This window comes from Notechis scutatus, chromosome Z, assembly GCF_049901735.1.
Source record: "Notechis scutatus isolate UNSWTSFEM ecotype Mainland chromosome Z, rNotScu1.2, whole genome shotgun sequence".
NCBI classification, from domain to species: Eukaryota; Metazoa; Chordata; class Lepidosauria; order Squamata; family Elapidae; genus Notechis; species Notechis scutatus.
This window is the reverse complement of record NC_142025.1, coordinates 79,103,425-79,127,247: the sequence shown is the minus strand read 5'-3', so window position 1 is coordinate 79,127,247 and position 23,823 is coordinate 79,103,425. Positions and strand designations below refer to the sequence as shown.

At 41.2% G+C, this 23,823-nt stretch overlaps 1 protein-coding gene across 1 annotated transcript in view; it reads right to left on the bottom strand.

Moving 5' to 3' along the window:
* The window catches only part of LOC113419115 (zona pellucida-binding protein 1-like), a 38,570-nt gene extending 16,553 nt beyond the window's left edge, over positions 1 to 22,017 (bottom strand). The window contains exons 1-3 of the mRNA XM_087947328.1: positions 21,957 to 22,017; positions 17,872 to 18,015; positions 1,036 to 1,254 (exon numbers count right to left, since the gene is read on the bottom strand). Of these exons, the coding sequence (XP_087803454.1) occupies positions 1,036 to 1,254; positions 17,872 to 18,015; positions 21,957 to 22,017 (424 nt within the window). The remainder of the gene's footprint in view (positions 1 to 1,035; positions 1,255 to 17,871; positions 18,016 to 21,956) is intronic.
* Between the last annotated feature and the right edge of the window lie 1,806 nt (positions 22,018 to 23,823).

Here is a 23,823-nt window from a genome sequence, read left to right as displayed (position 1 = left end):
TGACACAGGTCAGGTGTACAAGGCTGCATCAGGATACAAGAGTTGTGACACAGATCAGGGAAGGTGCCCAAGGATGCAACGGGGCATGAAAGATACAGCATGGGTTGAAGAAGGTGCAAATGAGTGCGAAGGGATGTGTGAGAAGTATGGCATGGATAAGAAAAGATGTGCAAGGGAGTGGTGTAAGTTGGGGACATTGTGCAAGGGTGTGAATGAGGCACAGATAGGGTTGGGGGAGGTGTGCAAGGGTACAGGAGTGATTGGTGCAGGCCAAGTGCAGACGGACAGAGAGAGTGTTTCCCGATTTTTTTTGGGGGGGGGGGTATTTAATCCAATGACTTGTGGTCTTCCCTGTCAGCTTCCCTATTGACTTCCTGGGAAAAACAGCAGAGAAAATTGCAAATGGCTGTCATGTGATTTCAGAGCATGCAACCAGTGTGAAGTAGTTGTCAAGATTGCAATCACATGACTGTGGTGAACAGCCAGAATTTTGTGGAGTAACCATAATCACCATTTGCTCATTATCATTATAACATCTAGCAGTCACTGAATGGAATGGTGCTAGATCAAGGACTACCTATTTGGGGATTTCATAGTTGTATTGAGGTGTGGTTGCTAATGGCTTAAAGACATTGGAGATGGTCTTTGCTTCAGCAGTTTGAGTCCTAGCATCCTGTGACAGAGTGAATTTCCATAATTTGCCTTGGCTTTCAGTTTGAAAGCATGCTATATGCAAGTAGATAAATAGGAATCACTTTTTTGGGGAAATACGGCAGCATTTGTGCAGATGGTTGGACCCCTGCCAATATTGGATCTGCCTGGGATGATCTGGAGAATAGTTGCTCGTGTATTTTTGACACCTTTTTAATGGTCATATATACTGAAATAGGCTCATTATTATATTTGTAATACATGTGATATTATTATCATTTGTACAACAGAAATAATATCTGCAATATTTTCATATTTGTGGTATTATAGAATATTATATAACACACAAACACATAGAAGTAATGAGCAAAAGTTTCACCTTACCTATGAACTGAAAGGTAAATGTATATGTTATTTTTTTCAGTGTATCTGTAGCAGTATGACACTGGGTGTTCCATTGCTTGATTTCACAATTAAGCTTGTAAATTAGGCTCTCTAATTTCTCTAAGAGATATTTTATAAATGAAGCCACTGTGCTAGTTTCACAGGTTCCACTTGTGAATTCTGATGTCATGTATATACTCCTTTCTGGCACATGATATACTGTTAAAAATTAAAACAAATTATTTCTCTAACAGTTCACAATATGCAAGTTACCAACAGCTAACACCAATGCATTATTGCTTCTGCTAAAGAATTTGTTTTCTTCTTTTGATTGTAACATGAAGCAACAGGATCCAGGCAGTCTCTCCTTTTTTTAAATTTTGTTCAAGTGACTGTTGTTTTGAATTCCCAAGTTCCCTAGTAAAACTTAATAAAATATGCTTAAATCTGAAAAATCATCTTCACATGACTTTTATAACTGCTCCTAAATTTCCAGAGAGCGGTAAAGTGGACTACTATTTTGGAAAAGGGAAATAAGGCAGTGGTGGTATTCAAGTAATTTAACAACTGGTTCTTCCTAGTGACTGGTTGCGTGGGCATGGCTGGGGGCAATCATGTGACTGAGTGGGTGTGGCCAACTCAACATCACTCATTGCCATGGTGGGGTGGCACAGGCAAGCTGATGCTGCAGAGACAGGACGATTTCCAACATGCTGCTGCTAAGCTCCTGAGTTCCCTGCATGAGCTCTGGAAGTCCTGTACTCCTTCCCTGTCCAGTCAGCCTGCATTCTCCTCTCACTTCAGGCACTGAGTGCCCCAGCACCCTATGTGTGCAACCTCCCAAATTTTTTAAGAATTAGAACCTCGGGGAGGTACGGTGCACTGATCTCTGTCTCCCTCTAGGTCCGGCCTTGGAAAAGCCCACACTCCTACTCCTTTCCACCACAATCAAACTCCCTTTTTTCCAGTGCTCGTGCAGGGATCCTGGGAGCTTAATGGCAGCATGTTGCATGCCTTTCACTCCAAGCAGCCTGGGCTGGAAAATGCATGACTGGAGCGGAGTGATCCTCCTTAATAAGCTCCAAACCATTGCCGCTCCTCCACAAAGCCTGGCTTTGGCTGCAGCCGATGGCCCATACCCTAGAGGCCACCAACAGAGCTGAGTGGGCAGGGAACGAGTACTGGAGCAGCCAGGGAATGACTTGACTTCCAGAGTTTCTGTGGGGAACCCAGGAGCTTAGCAGCAGCATGTTGCATACCTTAAGAAGCCCTATGGTGACCTCTGGGATCTGGATGCTTGGCTACACCAGTGCAGGGCTTGGAGGAGTGGCAATGGTTTGGAGCTTGAAATCCGGCAGGAGAAACCTGGGCAGAGAGTAGACTGATCTCTCCCGCTCCCTTCCTCGAGAAAGGGGCAATGTGGGAGTAATGGACTCTTAGTAGACGGACTTCATAAGGGGTGCATAATCTACCCCTCTCAATGCCCAAACTGGGCAAGCTGGAAGAAAGATTTGCTGTCATGCTGGTGAGTACGGACCAAGTGGGCTTTTTGTCCCTCCCACCCCCTCATCCCAATCCAGCGTGGTGCAGACAGCCCAATGGAGGCAGAAAACAGGGGGTTTCAATTGGCCCTTCTCTCTTTTTCCCCCTAGCCTCCTTTTGCCAGTATGTGCCAGGCAAGCTCAGCAGGCAGTCACAATTTTTAGGTGGGCTTTTTTTTGGGCTCTGCTGCAGTGCTTCTTGGCTTACAGCACCAAGCCCAAAGTGGTGGGAGGCGAGGGTTGCCTTGAGCTCAAATGTACCATGATTACATGGAATGCTGTTGCTGCACAAGGCAGCAGGGAACTGGGATGCATGGGAGGCAGTGAAGATTAGCAAAGGGAGGCTCACCAGGCAGGCAGGGAGCTGGGCCACATAGAAGGCAGCAGAGATTGGCGAAGGAAAGCTCACCAGGCAGGTAGGGAGCTGGGCCACGTGGGAGGCAACTGGGCGAGGAACAGAGATCAACGAAGGAAGTCTCACCAGGGAGGAAGCTGGCTGCATGTGAAGCACGACAAAGGTAGGCAAGTGGGCTGAGCCATGGGGGTCATGTGGTAGAGGCAAGTGAGTGAGGGAGACAGACAGCAGCAGCAGCTATGCTGCAGGTGAGGTGAAATAAGGGGTAGGGGAGGGTGGGGCCAGCCAGTGGTAGGATTAGCCAGTTCTCCAAACTGCACAAAAAGTTAACAACCAGTTCCCCCAAACCAGCTGAATTATATCTCTGGAATAAGGGGATCAGGAGACCTAGCAAATGATTATTCATGCAGAAATCACCTCTTGTATAGATTATTACAATGGTCTCTATATAGGGCTGCCTTTGAAGATGATTTCAAAAATATAGTTGGACCAGAAATCAGCAATATGGGCTGTAATGGTCATGCCTTGGTATGTTCATGTGGCACAGCTCAATATGTTCAATTGCTCATGTGGCACAGTACCAGAGGTGGTATTCAACCAGTTCGCACCTATTCAGGCGAACCAGTAGCAATTATTTGGCATGGGTCACCGAACTGGTGGTGACCCCTGGCTGGCCACGCCCCCGACCCAGTTGCCCGGTCGCTCATTTGCCCCGATCGCTCTCCTAGATTTCTGTTCCCCACATCCTCTTTCTCCCCGGGGGGAAAGGAAGAAAGGCATGGATGGTGCAAGTATCACTTTCCCCGTGTGAGTTAAAGTGCCTGGAGCGAGGAGTGCGGGCTGACAGAGGGGGTGGGGGTGAACTGAGCCTTGGAACAGGAATCGAGGAAAATACAAACCAATCAGCCTAATATCAATACCTGGGCAAATCCTAGAAAACCAAGAAACACATCTGTGAACACCTTGAAGCAAACAAATTTATAATGAGAAGCCAACATGGATCTGTCAAAAACAGATCACACCAAAGAAAACTTATCTCATTCTTTGACAAAGTGACTAAATTAGTGAACCAGTGAAATGTTGTGGACATAGTACAGGGGTCGCCAACCTTTTGGATCTCAGGGACCACCAAACTCATAATTTTAGATCCCAGGGACCCCTAACTGGTTCTGTGGGCATGGCCTAATTTGTGGGTGTGGCTTGGTAGTCATGTGACTATCTGGGCATGGCTTGTATGTAACTATTATAAATATTCATATAAATATTGAATCTTTTATAAAAAAGAGCAACTTTTACCCAAAATCAGGCAAAGCAGGCAGGCAGATTGAGTTGCTCACAGAATCACAGATTCATTCAGAAATCTATCTATCTGCCATTAGCTAGCTCAGTCTGTCACATAAAATTTCCTTGCAAGCAAACTCACAAAATTAACTCACAACACACCATGTATGTCAATATTGAATTTTTTATATAAAAAAGCAACTTTTATCCAAAATCAGGCAAAGCAGGCAGATTGAATTGCTCACAGAATCATTCAGTGATCTATCTATCTGCCATCAGCTAGCTCAGTGTCTCAAATTTGCTTGCCATGAGTCTGCACTGAATTTGTTTGCAAACTTTCAGTCCTTAAGGGAGCTTCGGCTGTACTTAAGAGCAGAGCCAAAGATCTAAAGACTAGCTAGAAAGCAAGAAATCCAACTATTTCCTGCTTCCTAGCTAATCTAAATCCTCCAGCACAGCAGAACAGATGATGGTCGGAAAAAGGAAAAATAGCAACTTAGCAGACAAGTTTGCTGGGTAAGGAGTGGGCGGGGAGGGTTCCTGTGGGCCATGTGGGCTGAGCAGCCCTGTGTTTCTGCGCAGCCTGGATTAATTGCTTTGTGGAGGTGCTCTGGGGGTGAGATTTCTCTGTGGCCCACCAAAATTTTCTCACGGCCCACGGGTTGGCAACCACTGACATAGTATACTTGGATTTCAGTAAAGCATTTGACAAAATAGACTACAATTTATTTCTTGATATAAACTAGAAAAATGTGGCATAGACAGCATAGATTTGCAACTGGCTGAAACTCAAAGAGTTAATGGAACTACATCTATATGGATGGAAGTAAATAGTGGAGTACCCAAGGTTCTGTCTTAGGCCCAGTACTCTTCAATATCTTCATAAGAAATTGATTAGGAAATGAAAGGTGAACTAATCAAATTTGCAGGTGACACTAAGCCAACACCCCAGAAGATAGGCTCAAGATTCAGAGGCATCTTGATAGACTTGAACTCTGGACATACCTCACAAAATAAAATTCAATGGTGAGACATGTTTTATACTTACATGTAAAATACAGCTCTGACATAGCACTTGACTACATTGTTTGAAATCCTTGCCTCCTGATCAATTTAAAGAGCCAAAGGTAATCAGCCTCTGGCCTACCGGATATGTGCTGTCCCAGCCAGTCTATGGGAATTGGATAGTTACTTAGGAATTATGAGCTGTCGCCTTAAGGGAATGCATCATGGTAAATGTAGTTAAAGGTATCCTGGGAAATGTAGTCCATGTCACGTGACCACATCTGTAATCCTGATTGGTCACTGGATTGACCCTTGGTGGGTCGGGGGAGGTTTCCCTCATTCTTTGTCTGAACTCTCTTACTCATAGCACCTTCTTTCTATCACTACAAGATGGGTTAAGTTAGGAGATAACCATCTTTTCTGCAAGGCTGATATACAAAGGATTTATCATCACAGAAGAACTTGGTCACAAATGTGAGTTATGAAGATACTTGATGTACCAATAAATGTACTTTGTTATGGATGTTTTGTGGAATTTTATCTATCTGCATCTGCACAGCTACAAATCCACCTCTGTGCAAGATAAAGGAAAGGATATTATATTATACACTGTATATGTATATCATACATATCTTGTAGGTTTTTATTAAAAAAAGCAGCCTAGCAATATTTCAATTTCACTTTCTCCCTCATCACAAGGACAGGATTTGCAGCTTTTGGGGATTATTATAGAACATTATAGAAAAGGGCAGAGGAGAGGACATTACATCAAGTAAATGTAAAATCTTAGAGTGTTTTGGGGGGGCAATTTGAAATAATTTGTGGGAGCAACGTTATTTTTCCAGGTTAAATAAATTAATATATCATGAAACATGGCTAAGATCATTTGCAAAGCTGTATCTCTGGAAGGATGCTTTGGCTTGACCAAATCCCACTGGAGTCAATATATGGAGAGAGAATCCACAATGGCTTAGAGTTGCATCAAGTTAAGTTTTGCAGAACTCTGGAATTTGTTTTGAAGAGTCAAAAACAAGGTTGACAACTTGAGTTGAAAATTAGCTTGAGCCAGTAACTAACATGCTATAAGTTTCATTTGGAACCATTCTAGCATCAGATTGGGGGTTTGAGTTAAGAATGTAATGAGGGACCAAAAATAGGTTTCTCAGGAAGCTTGAGTATATACAGCTTCTAATGATTCTAAATACTTGTTAGCATGGGCCTCTAATACTTTAAATCCCTCGAACATGTAATTTCTTCCAATTATGTAGAAAAATCTTAGCATGACAATTATACTTTTTCTGGATTTCTCTTTTAAAGATTGAATTTGGACTTCCATAAGCCAGTGACATGGAAATACTTCTGAAGTATTTGAAGGCCTGAACTTGTTTAATATCATTCCTACTTATTTAGGCCCATATTTATATCTAAAAGATTTCTTTGCAAAGACTTTTTTTAAGTTTCTTTATAAGTAATCATTAAATTGTTATCTGTGAAGGAGAGGGTTGTTGAAATGAAGATGATGGCTGCATCATCTGCAAATAGAAAAATGCAGCCAGATTTGTATTAAATTAAATTACTATTTAATTTTGGGACTCTTGCCACTTTAGCAATAAATCAGTTTAATTGAACCTTTGTGTGAGAATCTGGTGTTTTGTGCCTAATAATTGTAGGACCAAACACTTGATGATTGAGTTCATGATTGATTTATCCTATCCTGAACCCAGCTTATTATTTTACAAGGACCCTTTCCTCTTTCAGCACTCCATTAATTTTCAATACCAATGTTTAATATAGATTGGACAATAATTGGATGAATCAGATCTGTCTTCCTTTTTAAACACAGGAACAATATTGGAGATGTTCCATTCAGAAGGAATTTTTAATGCACCATTTATCTTATTTTACTTATTTCCCATTTAACTTTACTGGTAATACATCTTTGAATAAATATAATGATTAGTCTATGGTACAAATTATAGATCCTTTTTGGGGATGTTTCACTAACTGTTTCATAGTGAAATATGTTGTGTGTATGCCTCAAATGAAATATCCAATAGCTGAAATCTTCCAGCTATTATTTAAGATTAACAGATTTAAATTATTAACCATCTGGGTAACACACCATCCTGTGTAATTTACTCCTCTCTGTCTAACGTTGTACATTAAGGAGGTAATTTGCTCTTGGACCAAATCAGGGAGGGTTCATAAAGTATATAATCATTTTTGCTAATCCTGGCATTAAAGGCTCTAGTTAGCATTAAAGGCTTTAGAATGTGTTATATTATATAGTTTCAGCATAAGGCAGTTTTCTTTCACCTGTTTTTGTAATAATTGTGGGAGGAGATAGGTATTGATGACAATACAATAGAGGTGGTCAATGATCCAAAAACCTACAATCATTGAAATTTACTATAGTGTTTCAAATTGGTTGCCATTGGTTGAATCTTATTTGAAACATAGACATATAGACTACCACTTAGCCTTCCTCTTTTCTTAATCTAGTGACCTTGATAGAATGTACTACAAAATTCCCAAGTTCAATATCTTCTGTAGACTATGTCTCCTGTAATAGAATGTTATATTTACAAATATAATCCCAAAATTAGTTCTATTTACCCTTTAGAATGCCAGCTCACAATATTTCATGAGAGGATATTCATCTCCAATGAATGCCATATTCTGTATTCTGTACAGTGGTAGATTTTGTCTTCTGTACAGATGCAGATAGATAAACTCAACAAAACATTCATACAAAGTCTTTATTATTGGCTCACCAGGTATCCTCATAACTCACATTTGTGATGAAGTTCTTAATGTCCAATCCTTTGCCTATCTGTCTTGTAGGTAAAAAGATGGTTATCTCCTTATCCCTTTCCTCCCATCTCATATCGGTAGTTACCACGAGTCCGTGAGTTCAGGCGAGAGTGAAGAAACCCCAACCCATCGAGGGTCAATTTAGTGACCAATCAGGATTACAGATGTGGTCACGTGACATGGACTACATTTCCCAGGATGCCTTAACTACACTTACCATGATGCATTCCCTTAAGAGGACAGCTCACAATTGCTAACTAACTATCCAATTCCCATACACTGCCTGGACAGCACACCTCAGTTATCAATTAGTAGGCATTAGTAAAGAATTTCTTGGAAAACACATCTTGTGTAGCTCTTCCAAATCTGGTAATGGTCCATCACAATCCCCTGGGCCTAAGGCAATTATCCTTCAGAAGAGCTTGGAGAGGAGAAGTGTGTTTACTTGTTCTGAAGTATGTTAATTACATTTTTTGAGGTTGTCTGTATTAATCTTCCTGAGGTTCCTGAGTTATGTGTAGTATAAATGTGATCACCAAAGGGATTGAAGTATGTTTTCTCAGATAGGTGCCTGTAATACAATTAGTGGGAACTTCACTGTAACTTCTTCCATATCTTTCTTCCAAATGCTTTAGAATTTTCCTTTCCTTACTGCCTTTGGGACCCATCAGGATCTCTTTTTGATATTTCTTACTTGGTGATTATGTCTTTCTTCCATGCTGTCTTGCTTTTGTCCTTGTTTTTATTGGAAGGCTCTTTAAGTGTATTATGTTCTAATTAATTGGTAGTAGCTTGTGAGTTAATTATTTCCATGACAAGCAATTATACAAAGGTTCAGCAATCTTTTGAATTAACTTGTCTGAACTTTTCAATTTTTGCTACAATATTTATTTGTTTTTCCTATGGCATCCTACCAAAATAATTAAACAGATAGAGCGTTGTCTTACCTGAATGCTTCTTTTTATCATGACGATGGAGAATCCATAGCTGGGTTGACACATGCCATTCTGCCTAGAGACTGAGTCCATAATTTTAGCCACACCCCTTGTCAACTGTCACTTTCCCAGTTCACGACAAAGGCGTGGCAACTGAAGGACTCGTTAGTGGTTCTGGCTCCTCTGGTGTTACTGTGCTGGATGAAGGACCTAACTGCTTCCTAGAGAGGGAATGGATTTCTCCATCGTCGTGATGAGAAGAAGCGTTCAGGTAAGACAATGCTCTTTCTCCAGCACGATGATTGGAGAATCCATAGCTGGGACATATCAAAGCCTGGTGTCTCCATGGGCGGGGATTGTGGTCCTGAGTCCCCCTAGCTACATGCATTCACTGAAGTACCCTCCTCCCAAAGGCAGCCTCAGTAGAGGCAAAGGTGTCCAACTTATAGTGGCGTACAAAGGGAGATGGTGAGGACCATGTCGACACCCTACAGATTTCCTTGATCAAAGCCTGCGTCGCCCATGTGGCTGTGGTGGCAGCGCTTTGAGTCGAGTGAGCAGTCAATCATCTGGGGGATGGAATCGACTGTGTCTCATAGGCCTTTGCAATACACACCTTTATCCAATGGCCTATGGTTGATGGAGTGACCTTTGAACCCAGAGAGGAAGGTTGAAATGAGACAAACAGCAATTTGGATTTTCGGTGAGACAAAGTCCATCTTATGTACCTGCATAAGGCCCTCCTTACGTCCAGAGTGTGCCACCTCCATTCCAGCAGATGGGAAGGAGTTGGACAGAAATTGGGCAACACTATCTCCTGGGCCCAGTGGAACCAGGAGTTGATCTTGGGGATGAAGGAGGGGTCCAGACGTAGAACCACCCTGTTTGCGTGGAAGGTGCAGAGTCCCTCTCTTACAGAGAGAGCAGCTAGTTCTGAAATTCACCTGGCTAATGTGATGGTGACTAAAAAGGTGATTTTAAATGACAAAAACCTCAGACTCATAGACTTGAGAGGTTTGAAGGGTGGTAAGGTAAGGGTATGTAAAACCTTAGCTAAGTCCCAGGTTGGATACCTGTGAACAACAGGTGGCTTTAAATTAGCTGCCCCCCTAAAAAAGGAGCGCACAACAGGATGATGCGCTATGGAGTCTAAATCCCCATAAGTCAATACTGAAGACAAGGCCGCTACTTGTCTTCAGATAATATTAGGGGCTAACCCTTTATCCAGACCCTCTTGCAAGAAGTCCAGAATCTGAGGGATGAAGACTGCTGTGGGATCCAGACCTGACCTAGCACACCAACTACAGAGTGCCTTCTAAGTAGAATTGTAAATTTTGTTGGTGGAAGGCCTCCTGGAAGCCTGTATCATCTGAATCACCCTTCTTGAGAAGTTGTCCCTCATCAAGAGCCGCTTCTCAAGTGCCAGGCGGTCAGTTGGAGCCACTGAGGCTCTGGATGGACCAAGACTCCCTGGCTGAAAGAGATCCTATCTTGAGGGATTCTCCAAGTCTGGGACACCAAGAGACTGATAAGGTCTGCAAACCATGGCCGCCTGGACCAATGGGGCACGATCAGCAAGAGTTCCGCCTGCTCCATGAGAAGTTTCTTGGGGCACAATCAGCAAGAGTTCCAATGGGGCACGATCATCAAGAGTTCCGCCTGCTCCATGAGAAGTTTCTGGATTACTACCTGTATGATGGGGAGGTAAGGGAAGGCATACTACAGTTCCCTGGGCCAAGGAGAGTGGAGGGCGTTGACCCCCTCTGCATTGACCAGGGTTGGAAACCTCGTGAAGTATCTGGGCAGTTGTGAGTTCATCAGGGTGGCGAATAAGTCCAAGACTGGATGGCCAAACCCCTGACAGAGTTTCCGGAAGATGTCCAGGTGCAGTCGCCACTCTGAGTGGTCCACCGTGCTCTGGCTAAGAAAGTCAGCCTGCACATTTGCCAACCCCGAGATGTGTTCCGCCTTGATGGAACTCAGGTGAGTCTCTGCCCAGAGAAATAATTGGTCTGCCTCGTGCATGAGAGACCTCGAATGGGTGCCCCCCTGGCGTTGATATACACTTTGCGGCCACATTGTCTGTCAAAATCAATAGGTGTTGTCCCTCTACCGTGGCTTCGGTGGATGGCTCGGAGCTCCAGCCAGTTGATGTTGTTCTTCAGGTCTGCCTGAGACCATTGTCCTTGAGCCAAATGCTGTTTGAGATGCCCCCCCCATCCAAAAAGGCTGGCATCTGTGGTCAAGGTCAGTCAGCTGGGCTCCTTGAATAGTGTTCCCCTGGCTATTGCTGGGGACAACCACTACCTGAGGGACCTGAGAGTCTCTAATGGGACCCTGACCTTGGCTCTGGAATTGCTGCTCCCTTTCCTTAGGAATTGTAGGAGTGACCACTGCAGAGTCCTTAAGTGCGATCTGGCCCCTGGAACAATGACTATGCAAGAGACCATATTTCCCAGGAGTTGAGAGAGAACTAACAATGGAACCAAGCATTCCGTCCTGATTTGAGTGTCCAAGGACTTGATACTGTCCTGTCACTCCTGGGAAAAATAGACCTTGCATAGCCTGGTGTCTATCACTGCTCCTAAATGGAGCTGTCAAGTGGTTGGAACCAGGTGACTTTTCTGAAAGTTTATGGAGAATCCGTGTTCCTGAAGAACATAGATTGTAGTCTCTAGATCCTGCTGGGCAAGCTGGGACGAGGACAATTGGATGAGAATATCATCCAGGTAGCATTGGAGACGCACTGGGATGGACCTGAGGTGCGCTGCCAGTGCCACCAGGATCTTCATGAATGACCTGGGAGCTGAGGCTAAACCGAACAGTAGAGTTCTGTACTGGAAGTGAAGATCCAAGTAACAGAACCTGAGGTACCATTGGTGCCGGGGATGGATGGGGATGTGGAGATAAGCCTCCGTCAAATCAATCAATGACAGGAAGTCGCCCTCTCTGATGCCGTCCAAGATTGACTGCAGAGAGTGCATTTTGAACCTCTTGTACGTCAAGTGGACATTTAACTTTTTGAGGTCCAGAATTGGTCTCCATCCCCCTGAAGCCTTCAGAATGAGGAAGGCAATCAAGTAGAATCCGTGCCCCCATTGATCTTCTGGGACTGGCTCGATAGCCTGGATCTCCAGGAGGTGTTGGACTCTTGGTGGTGTTTTTGGAGATGGGGCAACTGACAAAGTGCCTCAGAGGAATGGAGAAAAATTCCAGAGTTAGGCCAAATCTTAGAGTGTTCAAAAGCCACAAGTCTGAAATCATCCTTCCCCATTGGCTAGGCAAATGGATCTAGCAAATGGGTGGAGAGCTCTGGCAGTCCCTTGAAGCAGTGAAAAGGATGTCCCCCCCTCCCCCACGAAAAGGCCACTTGGCCTGAGGATGCTGTTGCTGTCTAAACCTATCCCAGAAGGGAGGTCTGTCCTGTTGGTCAGACCTGGGGGAAAGGAACCCTGAAAGGAGGAGGAATCAGCAACATTGTCCGATTGGCGAAAGGAAGGCCGACGCCCATAAGGTGAAGCCCGCCTATCAGGTCTCCTAGTAATGGAGGACAGGACTTTATGCTTATCCATCTTCTCTGTTAGAAATGGGAAATCCGAAGAGAGTTGAACCTGTGTAGGAGCAGAAGCCAACCTCCCTTTGGTCTTTGCATCTGCCTGCCATTGGCGAAGCCACAACAGCCTATGGGAGGTGTTGTTAGAGGTGAGAGCCCTAGAGGAGAAATGGGCAGCATGCAACGAGGAATTAGCCAAAAACTCGGCTGCTGCCACCAGTTTGTTAATGTCCTAGTGAATGCATGTCTCCTTTGGGGGAACTCTCGCCTGAAACTCCTTAAGCCAGAGTAAGGAGGTCCTTACAAAAAAAGGTGGCTGTGGCTGCCTTAAGGGCCCAGGCATTGGCCAAGTGTGTACAGCGGAAATTCAATTCCACCTTTCTATCCTTGGCCTTTAAGGCCTCAGCAATGTCCCCAGAGACTGCTGAGGGGGAAACAAGAAAGGCCAGAGGATCATCCACTGGGGATAACTCCAAGGTATCTGACAAGGAAAGAGCCATATTGAAGTGCCTCCTATCATTACTGCCTAGTTTGGAAAAAGTCCCAGGCTGGCTCCACTGCCTTTGAACAACCTCAAGAAAAAAACTGGGACAGGGGATGTTCTCCTGCGTAATGACTGGTTCAGAGAACTCAGCCTTGTCTAACACCTGAGGACCCAAAGGTTCCACAGGTATGGATGAAGGGTTCCCAATTTGGACAGTGGCTTTGGCTTTATGAAGGAGAAACCTGAACAGTGCTGGACAGAAGAGTCCAGTAAAAGGAGGGACATCAGGAACCATCTCAAGCTCATCATCAGAGAAACCTTGACCCAACTCTACCTCCTCTAATACAGAGGCTCTATCCCTGAATGAGTGGCTGGGGATGCAGACCTATGTGATTGCTCAGTCTCTCTAGCATACAAATAATGGTGAAGTTGCTGGGAATGTGTCTCAGAAGAGACAGAAGCAGCCCTGCTCTCCAGATGCAGGGTATTGGCCATACCCTGGGAGATAGCATGTGAAATGAGGACCTTAAGTTCCTCAGATGGTCCAGGCTGATGCCTCTCAGCTGGGGGAAGACCTGCCGAAGTTGGAGTAAAGTTAGCTTCAGGGGCTAAAGATCTCTGCCTAAACTGGGGATCAGGGCCTACAGTTTCCCTACAGTCAAAGGGAAACTGCTCAGTTTGAATCAAACCTTCTGTTGAAAATATAGAAAAATGTTCCCTATCGCCCTCTGGTGACCAGCTCATAGGAACTGCAACAGTAGTCTGCAAAGCTGGCTGTGGGGGGAGGGGAACTGCTTCAGACAAGGCAACAGCTGGCATACTTTCCTGCTGTGCTCTGGAAATTTGCTTTTCCAGAGCTCTCATTCTCCTGTCGGCATCTTTTTCTTCAGTTCTGGAAGGTTTTCTGGAGTGAAGGGCTTTTGCCTTGAGTTTTCCAGCAGCTTCCTGGCTGGCTGATTTGCCTCTTCTGGAGCTGGCTCTTTTGCTAGGAGGTGAAGAAGAAGAGGCTTCCTGCCCTGCCATCAGTCAGAAACTGATCAGCCCTCTTGACAGCACTTTAGCCCCTTTGTTGACTGCTGCTGAATGGGGCTAAAGAAGGCTGGGCTGTGGCGGCAAGCCAGCTCACTGTCCCTGTAGTTCTAAGTCTGAAGCTGTCAGGAAAAAGCAAAACTGACAGCAGAGGATGGCCAAGTCAAAGGAAGCTTCCAGACTAGCCTCCTTAACCAGGGGTGGGATACGACAAGGTTAACTACCAGTTCAGGAATTTACGAGCTTCCCTGCAGGCTGTGAGCCGCGTGCCTGTAAACCTTCATCATCAGCTGCCTGCAGAGAAGCAACCTTTGAAACAGCCCTCTTTTCTTGCTCTTCTAACTGTAGCTGTGCCTCGTTCAGCAGCTGAAGTTGAAAAATCAGGAAATAAAGATCAGGTAAGAGCCCAGGTGGGTGGGTGGGCAAAAACATCGGCAGACATAGAACCAGTTCTATGTCTGCTGCTCTTCAGAGCTACCAGTTCTACAGAGGTGGACAGAACCAGTAGAAACCCACCCCTGTCCTTAACACAAGTGGTGCTAAAAAGAATATTTGTAAACAAGGCAGAGGGAAATATGAATATGATGAGTATAAAATGGATAAATATAGAAGAAATGTAATTGAATAAGAGCAAAGAGAAATAATAAGAAATCTGCTAAAAAATATTTAAGTGGAAATGGGATATATTAGAATTATATTGTATAAAACAATGTTTTATATGCCTTGTAAAAATTTATAATGGAAAGAGGTTTAATGTCTTTAATGTCTAATGATGCTTTGTTTGTCTTCAAAATTAATAAAATTTGTTTCAAAAAGAAAAAAGAAAGCAGCTGCAAGGGCGGAAAGCTACAGGGACTCTAAGGAACAACAAAAAGGAAAGGAAAAAAAGCTTTGGCAGCGTTTTAAAGCGCTGCAAAAGCTAACCTGACAGCACAGAACAAACAATTGAAGAATCCACACTTCTGTCTGGTGATTGAGGAGCCAATCAAGCCACAACCTCCTCAGGCAAGACTGAGTCGTGAACTGGGAAAGTGACAGTTGACAAGGGGTGTGGATAAAATTATGGACTCAGTCTCCTGGCAGAATGGCATGTGTCAACCCAGCTATGGATCCTCCAATCGTTGTGCTCCAATCGTTGTGCTATATATTCAAATATACCCAAGCAAGACTCTCTTCAGCTGCTAGAAAGGTCATTGATCCAACAAGGCCATAGATCAGGAGTGTCAAACTCACGTAGTCATGGCAGTATGATGTATTGGGACTTTTTTCCCCTTCGCTAAACTGGGCTTTCAATATCTATTATTCCAAACTGAGTGAGTGATTATGGCTAGTATTCAAAGTTGATACTTGGACTTGGCATAATGACTTAATATTTTCTTATTTAAATATACATGTGTGGCAAATATCAAAGGTTGCCTCATTTTCTGCAACATGAATGGAATTGTATTTTAAGTATTAACAGAATCCTTGCTCTCCCAGGTAGGAAGCCACTTTCCTTCTTCAGTCAGGAATTGCCTTAAGAAGAACACATCAGGTGTTATTAGATACAAAAATTCTTCTGGTTTTCTTCAGAATAAGTTGATTTCTAATTATGGTATTTAAGGCTTGAGGATTTTTAAAATAGTTTTTGGATTTTTATCTTTTGGGGGAGGGTTCCAATTTTCAGTATAGGACTTTAAAGCTGTTAAATATTATATTTCAGCTCAACCACTTTCTTGCTGATTATTGCCATCTGTTCAAATATTGCTATTATAATTCCATTAGTCAAAGGCATTGTTTAGCAAGATTATCTTTCACAGAATTCTTATATAATGAGTCATTTTGTCTCTTTTGGAATATTTCACATAAATCTGTAATTTTCCAAGAATACAGAATCTAGAGGGGGCATGTCACTGAACAATGAGTCATCATCTCAAAAATATTCTTGGTGGTGGGGTGGAGAAGAGGCTACAGATCATCGTGTAGTTTGGGTGGGAGACAGATCATTGTTGAAATACTCTTATCGAACTTCCAAGAATTTGAGACACTTTTTTTTTTTTTGGATTACTCATTGTTCCTATGCCAAGAGCAGCTTGTCTATTTTAAGCTTTTTGGGGTCTTCAAACATTATGGAGAGTAGGGGCTATTCCTGGTTCACTTTTTTTGGTCTCATAGGATGGACTATTAGAAGCTGTTAATATTCTAGAGAGTGTAAGGAACCTACTTTTTAGAGAATGTAAGTTTTACTCTCTCTTTTAATGTTACTTGCTCAATAAATGATGAGGGGCTCAAAGAGAGAGGGAGCAAACTGTTGCTGCTGGCTTCAAAATGTTATATTCAAAAATATAACAACATATAAGAATAGGTCTGCTAAATTAGCCTAAAAACTAACATGCTGGTTCTGCTTCCATAGTACACTTAAGTAGATCACTGATGAAATTAACATGTTTGGGAACACCCAAACAGGCTCAATTAACCAAATTAACTAGCTAAACCCTGTGGATTAAATGTAATCCCAAAGTTTCAAAGTTTCTGGAGGTGCGTGGTTCTTTTCTTTTTTGCTGTTTTTTAAAAATATTGTAGGCTGCCTGTTCTCTTGAGAAATTGGACGGTCTTCTAAATCCAGCAAATAAACAAATCCTATTAACAACCTAAGGTTATCAGAGATAGAAAGGGCAGTTCTAGCAAAACTCCATAACATATATACCTCATCTATTTTACAGTGTTAACATAAAATCAGCCCTTCAAAAAAAATTGTGATTTGTTCAATAAATATGAATTTATTGTTTTGTTAAATTAATAGAAGAATAACAGAATTGGAACGGACATTGGAGGGTCTCCTACTCCAATCTCCTCCTTAAGCAGGAGACCCTATACCATTTAAGATAAATGGCTGTCCAACCTCTACTTAAAAACTTCCAGTGATGGAGCACTCATAGCTGCTGAAGGCAAGGCATTCCACTGTCTGACTGCTCCATTAGGAAATTTCTCCTTATTTCTAGGTTGGTTTTCTCCTTGATCAGTTTATATTAATTGCTTCCTGTCCTGCCTTCAGGTGCTTCAGGGAATAGGTGATTCCCTCTTCTTTGTGGCAACCCTTTAGATAATGGAAGACTGCTATCATGTCACCCCCAATCTTTTTTAAATTAGACTAGATATGCCAATTCCTGCAACTTTTCTTCATATATTTTAGCCTCCAGTCCCCTAATCACCTTTGTTGTTCTTCTGTGCATTCATGCTAGTGTCTCAACATCTTTTTTTTATATCATAGCATCCATCATATCTGGTTGCAATATTCCAGGTGTGATCTAACCAAAGCATTATAAAGCAGTACTAACATTTCATATAATCTTGAATTTATTCTGCAACTTAGGACAGGACAGACTTTTTTGGCAGCTGCAGCACACACATATTCAAATGGTTGTCCACTAGGACTGTAAGATCCCTCTCACAGTTATTACTAATGAGCCAAGTCTCACTTGTATACCTGTACATGTGGTCTTTCTTACCTAAATGTAGACCCTTACCTTTCTCACCATTTAATTTCATTTTGTTGAATAGGGCCCAGTGTTCAAGTCTGTTAATATCCATTTGGATCTTCTGGGGTGTTGGCTATTCCTGTTAGCTTAGTGTCATCTGCAAATTTGATGAGTTCCCCTTCTATTCCCTCATCACCAAACAACAGCAAACACAGAACCAGTTCAGTGTCTGCTGCTCTTCAGAGTTACCCAGCCCTGCCTAGGCTGTAACATTATAAAACATAATTTATTACTTTATACTGTTTTATTTGCATTTGAATATCTGTGTAGTTGATAAGTTAATATCACTGTTAGAAAAAAAATTGCTAAATCCTTACTTACCATAGAGCATAAAATGGATTTTTGTAGTCAGTTGTTCATTTTTGTACAAATAATTTGCTTTGCAAGTATAACTCCCAGCATCACTCCCTTTAATTTTATAAATCTCCAAGCTACCATCACTATTTAAAACAAATCTTTGAGATTCTATAAATAAAAATAATTCAAAATATAAACATGTGTCATTAAATTATCACAGACAATAATTAATCTTAAATTCCTGAAGTCTGTTATTTAGCAATAGGACAGGATTTATTACCTTGACTATGTATTTTCATACAGGCCTTGATAAAAGTATGGGTAATATGTAGTCCTAAATCACCATGGCCCACCTCATCCAATCTCCAACTTATTCCCTGGACACAATGGTAGGAAATTGTGACCCTAATTGTTGGTACTATTTCTACCATTTTGAGGCAGGAAGAACCCCAGTATAAACCCTAAAACAGAGATAATTCCATTTGAGAAACCCACTGCAATATATGCTGTAAAATAGAGATAATATTATTTTTAAAAAACACAGGATCACAACTTCTTCCTAGAGAAACCTAGAAAAATTTGATTTCGGGCATTTGCTTCTACTCAGTGTGGCCTTGACTTTTCCAAAACAAAGTACAGTTGAACCTCGGGTCACGAACGCTTCTGTTCATGACCAAATCAGGTTCTGACCAAAAAATCCCACCCGATTTTTAAATTTTTAATTTTTTAATCGGGTCACGATTCAAAAATCGGGTAGCAAACAAACCCAGCTGTGGCAGATTCCCTTTCCACGCCAATTTCACCTTCCACGCAGTCCATGCAAATTTTTGTCCGCACATGCACTGTTGGTCGTGTTTCCAGTCACGACCAAATTGGGTTGCGAATGTAGTCCTGGAACGGATTATGGTTGTGACCTGAGGCTCCACTGGATATATTTCATGGGTGCTTTTGTGGTCATTGATTAAATTCTATCAGTCTTCTGACTTAGCAATCAATGTGTATTTATCATAACTGCAATCCTGTGTTTTCTTAGCAAGTAAAATGGTGTTGGACAAGACCAAATGTACTCCTTCTCTTAAGGAAGAAAAAAAAGATTTTATTAATTACTAATCAGTGAAATTAATATTAATACCTGGAAAAAAGTTAGAGTAGCTAATAAAACAGGCTGTTAAGAATATTGAAAAGAATGCTGCAATTGCTTATGTGTTCTGTTATACCACTCCTGTCAGAAACAAGTCATGTGAGAAAAACTTGTCTCATCCTTTGATGAGATTTGATCTGAATGGAATGCTATAGATATAATTTGTTTCAATTTTCCACAAAACTTTGACAGGATTCCACCTGGATGTAAAGTACAAATACCTAGATGTTGCTTAAATTTCCTAGCAGTAAAATCTGTATGTGGAAATTGTCTATCTAAGCAAGGTGCAGGTTTTTCAACTTTGGGGGATTTTAAAGAAAATGATGAACAGCTTTCTCTTGAGGATCTTGTGTCCAAGCCCTGGACTGAACAGTGATATTCAGACTCCCTACTCATTGTTTTAAGAGATTTTAACCTGGCTAATCTAAGCCAAGATCTGCCAAGATACACTCAGCATATCAGTTCTCTCACTAGAAGCAATAACTTGTTAGGCCCTGCTACTCAACATTAAAAGATGCTTATTGCTGTCTACTATGACTGGCTATGGGCCCACTCATTATATAATTAACCTTGTACCTGTTTATAGATGGAGACTTAAAACTGTAAAACCTATGGTTAAAACAGTGAAGTCTTGGACTGAGCAGGCGAAATTAAAGCTACAGGCTTGCCTCAACCGCACAGACTGGAATGTTTTCGAAGCTGCCTCAACAGACTTGGATGAACTCATTGATACCATGACATCATACATTAGTTTTTGTGAGGACTTATGTGGGATGACCAAAAGCTTGTGTGTATACAGTAACAATAAACTTGGTTCACAGCTAAGCTCAAGAAGCTACATTGTGCCAAAAAAGAAATCCTACAGGAAAGAAGGTAAAATGTTGTACAATCAAGTCAGGAATGTATTAACAAGTAAGATCAGTGCAGAAAGAGAAGCTACTCTGAAAAGCTGAGGAATCAGTTCTTAGCAAATGAATCAGCATATGTGTGAAAAAGTCCAAAAATATCATTGTCCACAGCAGACCTCCTTCCCTTAATGAAAGGAATCTGCAACTGGCAGATGACCTGAATGTGTCTATTGTAGGTTTGAGAGGAGATAATTATCACCTTTTGCTACCATCCTCTTTGCTTCACAATTTGCATGGCAGTGCAGTTCTTTGCTGATCATGGCACTCCAAAAGTGGAGCAGTGAGAGCAGAGCAGGATATATGTGCCCTGCTCAGCTTGGCTGATTCACCAAGATTGCTTGCGCAGACCACCTGATCCACTTATGGAGCTCCGGGCAACCTCAGTGAGGCTGAGCCTTCCTCCTCCTCACCAAAAGCTTCTGCAAAGGGGACTGAGCCCTGAAGGAATTTCAGAATCAGAATAGAGTTAGAAGGGACCTTGGAGGTCTTCTAGTCCAGCGCTCTGCTCAAGCAGGAGCTCCAATACCATTTCAGACAAGTGACTGTCCAATTTCTTCTTAAAAACCCAAGTGACCCCAACTTCTGAAGGCAAGCTGGTTAATTGTCGTCCCTGTTAGGAAGTTTTTCCTTAATTCTAGGATGATTCTCTCCTTTATTAGTTTCTATCCATTGTTTCTTGTCCTGACCTCTAGTGCTTTGGAAGATAAATCGACCTTTTCCTCTTTGGTGCAGCCTCTCAAATACTGGAATACTGCTATAATCCTTCTTTTCTCTAGACTAGCCAAACCCAAATCCTGCAACCATTCTTCATATGTTTTAGTCTCCAGGCCTTTAATTATCTGAGTTGCTCTTCTTTGCAATTTTTTTCCAAACTCTCAACATCTTTTTTGTAATGTTGTGACCAAAAGTGGATGCAGTATTCCAGGTGTGGTTATGCTTAGGCTTTATAAAATGGTGCTAATACTTTGTGTGATTTTAATTATATGCCCATGTTTATACAATCAAGGATATTAACTTTTTTGGCTGCTGCCGCACACTGCTGACTCATGTTTAAGTGACTGTCCACTAGGACTCCAAGATCCCTCTCACAATTACAGTTTTTGAGCCACGTTTCACTTAATCTGTATTTGTACCTTTGGTTTTCCTTGTAAAACCTTGTTTTTCTCCACATTAAATTTCATTTTGTTGCATAAAGTACATTTTTCAAGCCTGTCAAGAATTTTAGGAATCTTGAGTTGTCTTCTGGGATGTTGGCTATTCCTGCTAGCTTAGTGTCATCTGCAAATTTGATGAGTTCCCCTTATATTCCCTCATTTAAATCATTTATGAAGATATTGAAAAGTACCAGGCCCAAGATGGAACCTTATAGACCACACTGCTTATTTCCCTCCATATAACTGTAGTACCATTAAGGATTACTTGTTAGTACGGTTTGTCAGCCAGTTAGAAATCCATCTGGTGGTGATGCTGTCTATCCCACATTTTTCATTTTTTTTACCAAGAAATAGGTTGTGGTCCACTTTGTCAAATGCCTTGCTGAAGTCTAAATATATTATGTCCGCAGCATTTCGCTGGTCTACTAATTTAGTCACTTCATCAAAGAATTAAATAAGATTGATTTGGCATGATCTGATTTTACCAAACCTGTGCTGGATTCTAGTTATAACTTTATTTGTTTCTAGATGTTCACAGATCTATTTTTTGATTAATTTTTTCCAGTATTTTCCCAGGAATTCATGTTAGGCTGATTAGTCTCTGGTTTCCTGGATCTTTTTCCCCCCCCCTCTTCTTCCTTTTTTGAAGGACCACATCAGCTCCTTTCTAATCCTTTCTAATTACCCAGTGTTCCAACATTTTTTTAAAGACATGATACAATGGTTCTGAGTTAACATCTTCCAGCTCCTTCAGAACTCTGGAATGTAATCCAAATATGAAGATGTTCGGAAAAATACAAATACAAAATTGGAATTGGCCCAAAAGATCTGGTTGCTCATCCTGATACAAAAAATTATATTAAGAACAGCATTTCTAATTTTGTTTACATATAAATAAATAATTACCTTCAGTTATTTGTCCTCTGGGACCAGTCCATTGATATTTTGGATCAATAATTCTTTGCATTAATAGTTTTTCAGTTAAACAGTTTAGAATTATTATTTTTGAATCAATAACAACATATATTGGAACTAAAGTAGGAAAAAATCACATGAGATACAAATTATATACAATTTAACAAAAATAATGTAAATAATATCTGATAAAGACTTACTTCTGTGAGGTGAATAAAAAGAATGAAGAGGTTTGGTGAATTATTTCATATTAGCTTACTTCAGTTAAAGTTTTGTTTTTTCCATTAAAATAAATTAGTGGAAAAATATTAATATATTTTTGTTGCATAGAACTGAGGTTTAGAATTTAGAGGTTTAAAATTTAAAATTTTTCTTTCCATTATGAACGATCAATGTATTAAATGCACAGACATTTGACTACTATCTATGATTAGAGAAGGAAGTAGAGAACACAATATTTTTCTGAATTTCCTTTTTCCCAATGAAATGCATATTTTCTACTCAAAGGTTTAAGTATGCAAAATTACACTTGAGAAACTAGGCTTAGAATGAGAGATGATAATTCTGGAATTAAAAATTGGAAGAAAGAAGATAATCTTCAATCAAATATGGAACCACTACTCTGTCTACTATAAAAATGGGTCTAGGGCAGGGCTATCAAATTCCTGGCCGGCGGACTGGATGCATCATGTGCTGGCCACGCCACACTCTGTTTAGCAAAGAGGGGGAAAAGTCCCAATATGACCCATGACACCGCTGCAACGATGTGAGTTTGACACTCCTGGTCTAGGAGATTAGTGGTCTAAACTAAAGAGAAAAATTATAAATTCTGAGAAAAATATCCTCTTTTTTCATATAATAGACCAGAAAGAGAAGAACAAAAAGGACACATGGCCAATACTGAGCAATAAAAAGAAAAATGTACCTTCTGCAAAGTTTTACATTTGACATTAATTTAACTCTACAGAGAAACGCTATAGTTAATGCGTGATGCTAAAAATATTTACTTTTGAGCAAATATTATTCAATAATTAAATATTATTTAATAAAGCAATAAATATCTATTTATTGTTAGCACTGATCATTAATATTCTCTACAAAGATGAATTATTTTCATCCTACTTTTCCCTCAGAGAATTAATGTAATTATAAATCAATTGTATTAGGGACATCGATGTGGACTTGCTTGATAGAGCTTACTGAGTAATTTGGACTTATTTGTCACCCTGGGATATTCCAAAAGACCAAGAAAATCTAAAAGGAATTCTGCCATTCTTTACTCCTAACCATGAGGAAAGTGAACACCTTCAGTGTTTGACAATTTCAGCAGAAATAAATGTCAATTTGTGGGATGTAGTAGGATGAGCTGCCATGGTAGAGACTGTGCTGTCATTTCTTCTCTTACAGTTTTAATGTTTTGCCTGCCTGCCTGCCTGCCTACCAGATGCATAAAGGAAATTAGGCAGGCAGCTAGAAAGTTCTTGTTTCCCCTAAGAACATTTGTGAGCAAATACATCTACCTTTTGTGTAAGATTCGTAAATTACAAAAAGCAGAAGTTGTGAAAAATAAAATTAGGCCCTAGTTATAGGCCCATATACAGTTAAAATCATTGAAGAGATAATATATTTATTATAGAGGTATTCCTCACTTAATAGCAATAGCACTTAGACTTATATACTACTTCACAGTGCTTGCTTGTAATCAGGACTTGAATTTTCATTGCTAAGAGATATGGTCAGGTTTGGGATCCGACAGGGTTAACTACCAGTTCGGTCATTTACGAGGTTCGGTGATTTACGATGTGCTTCCCTGCAGGCTGCGAGCTGCATGCCTGTAAATCGTCACCAGCACGCTGCA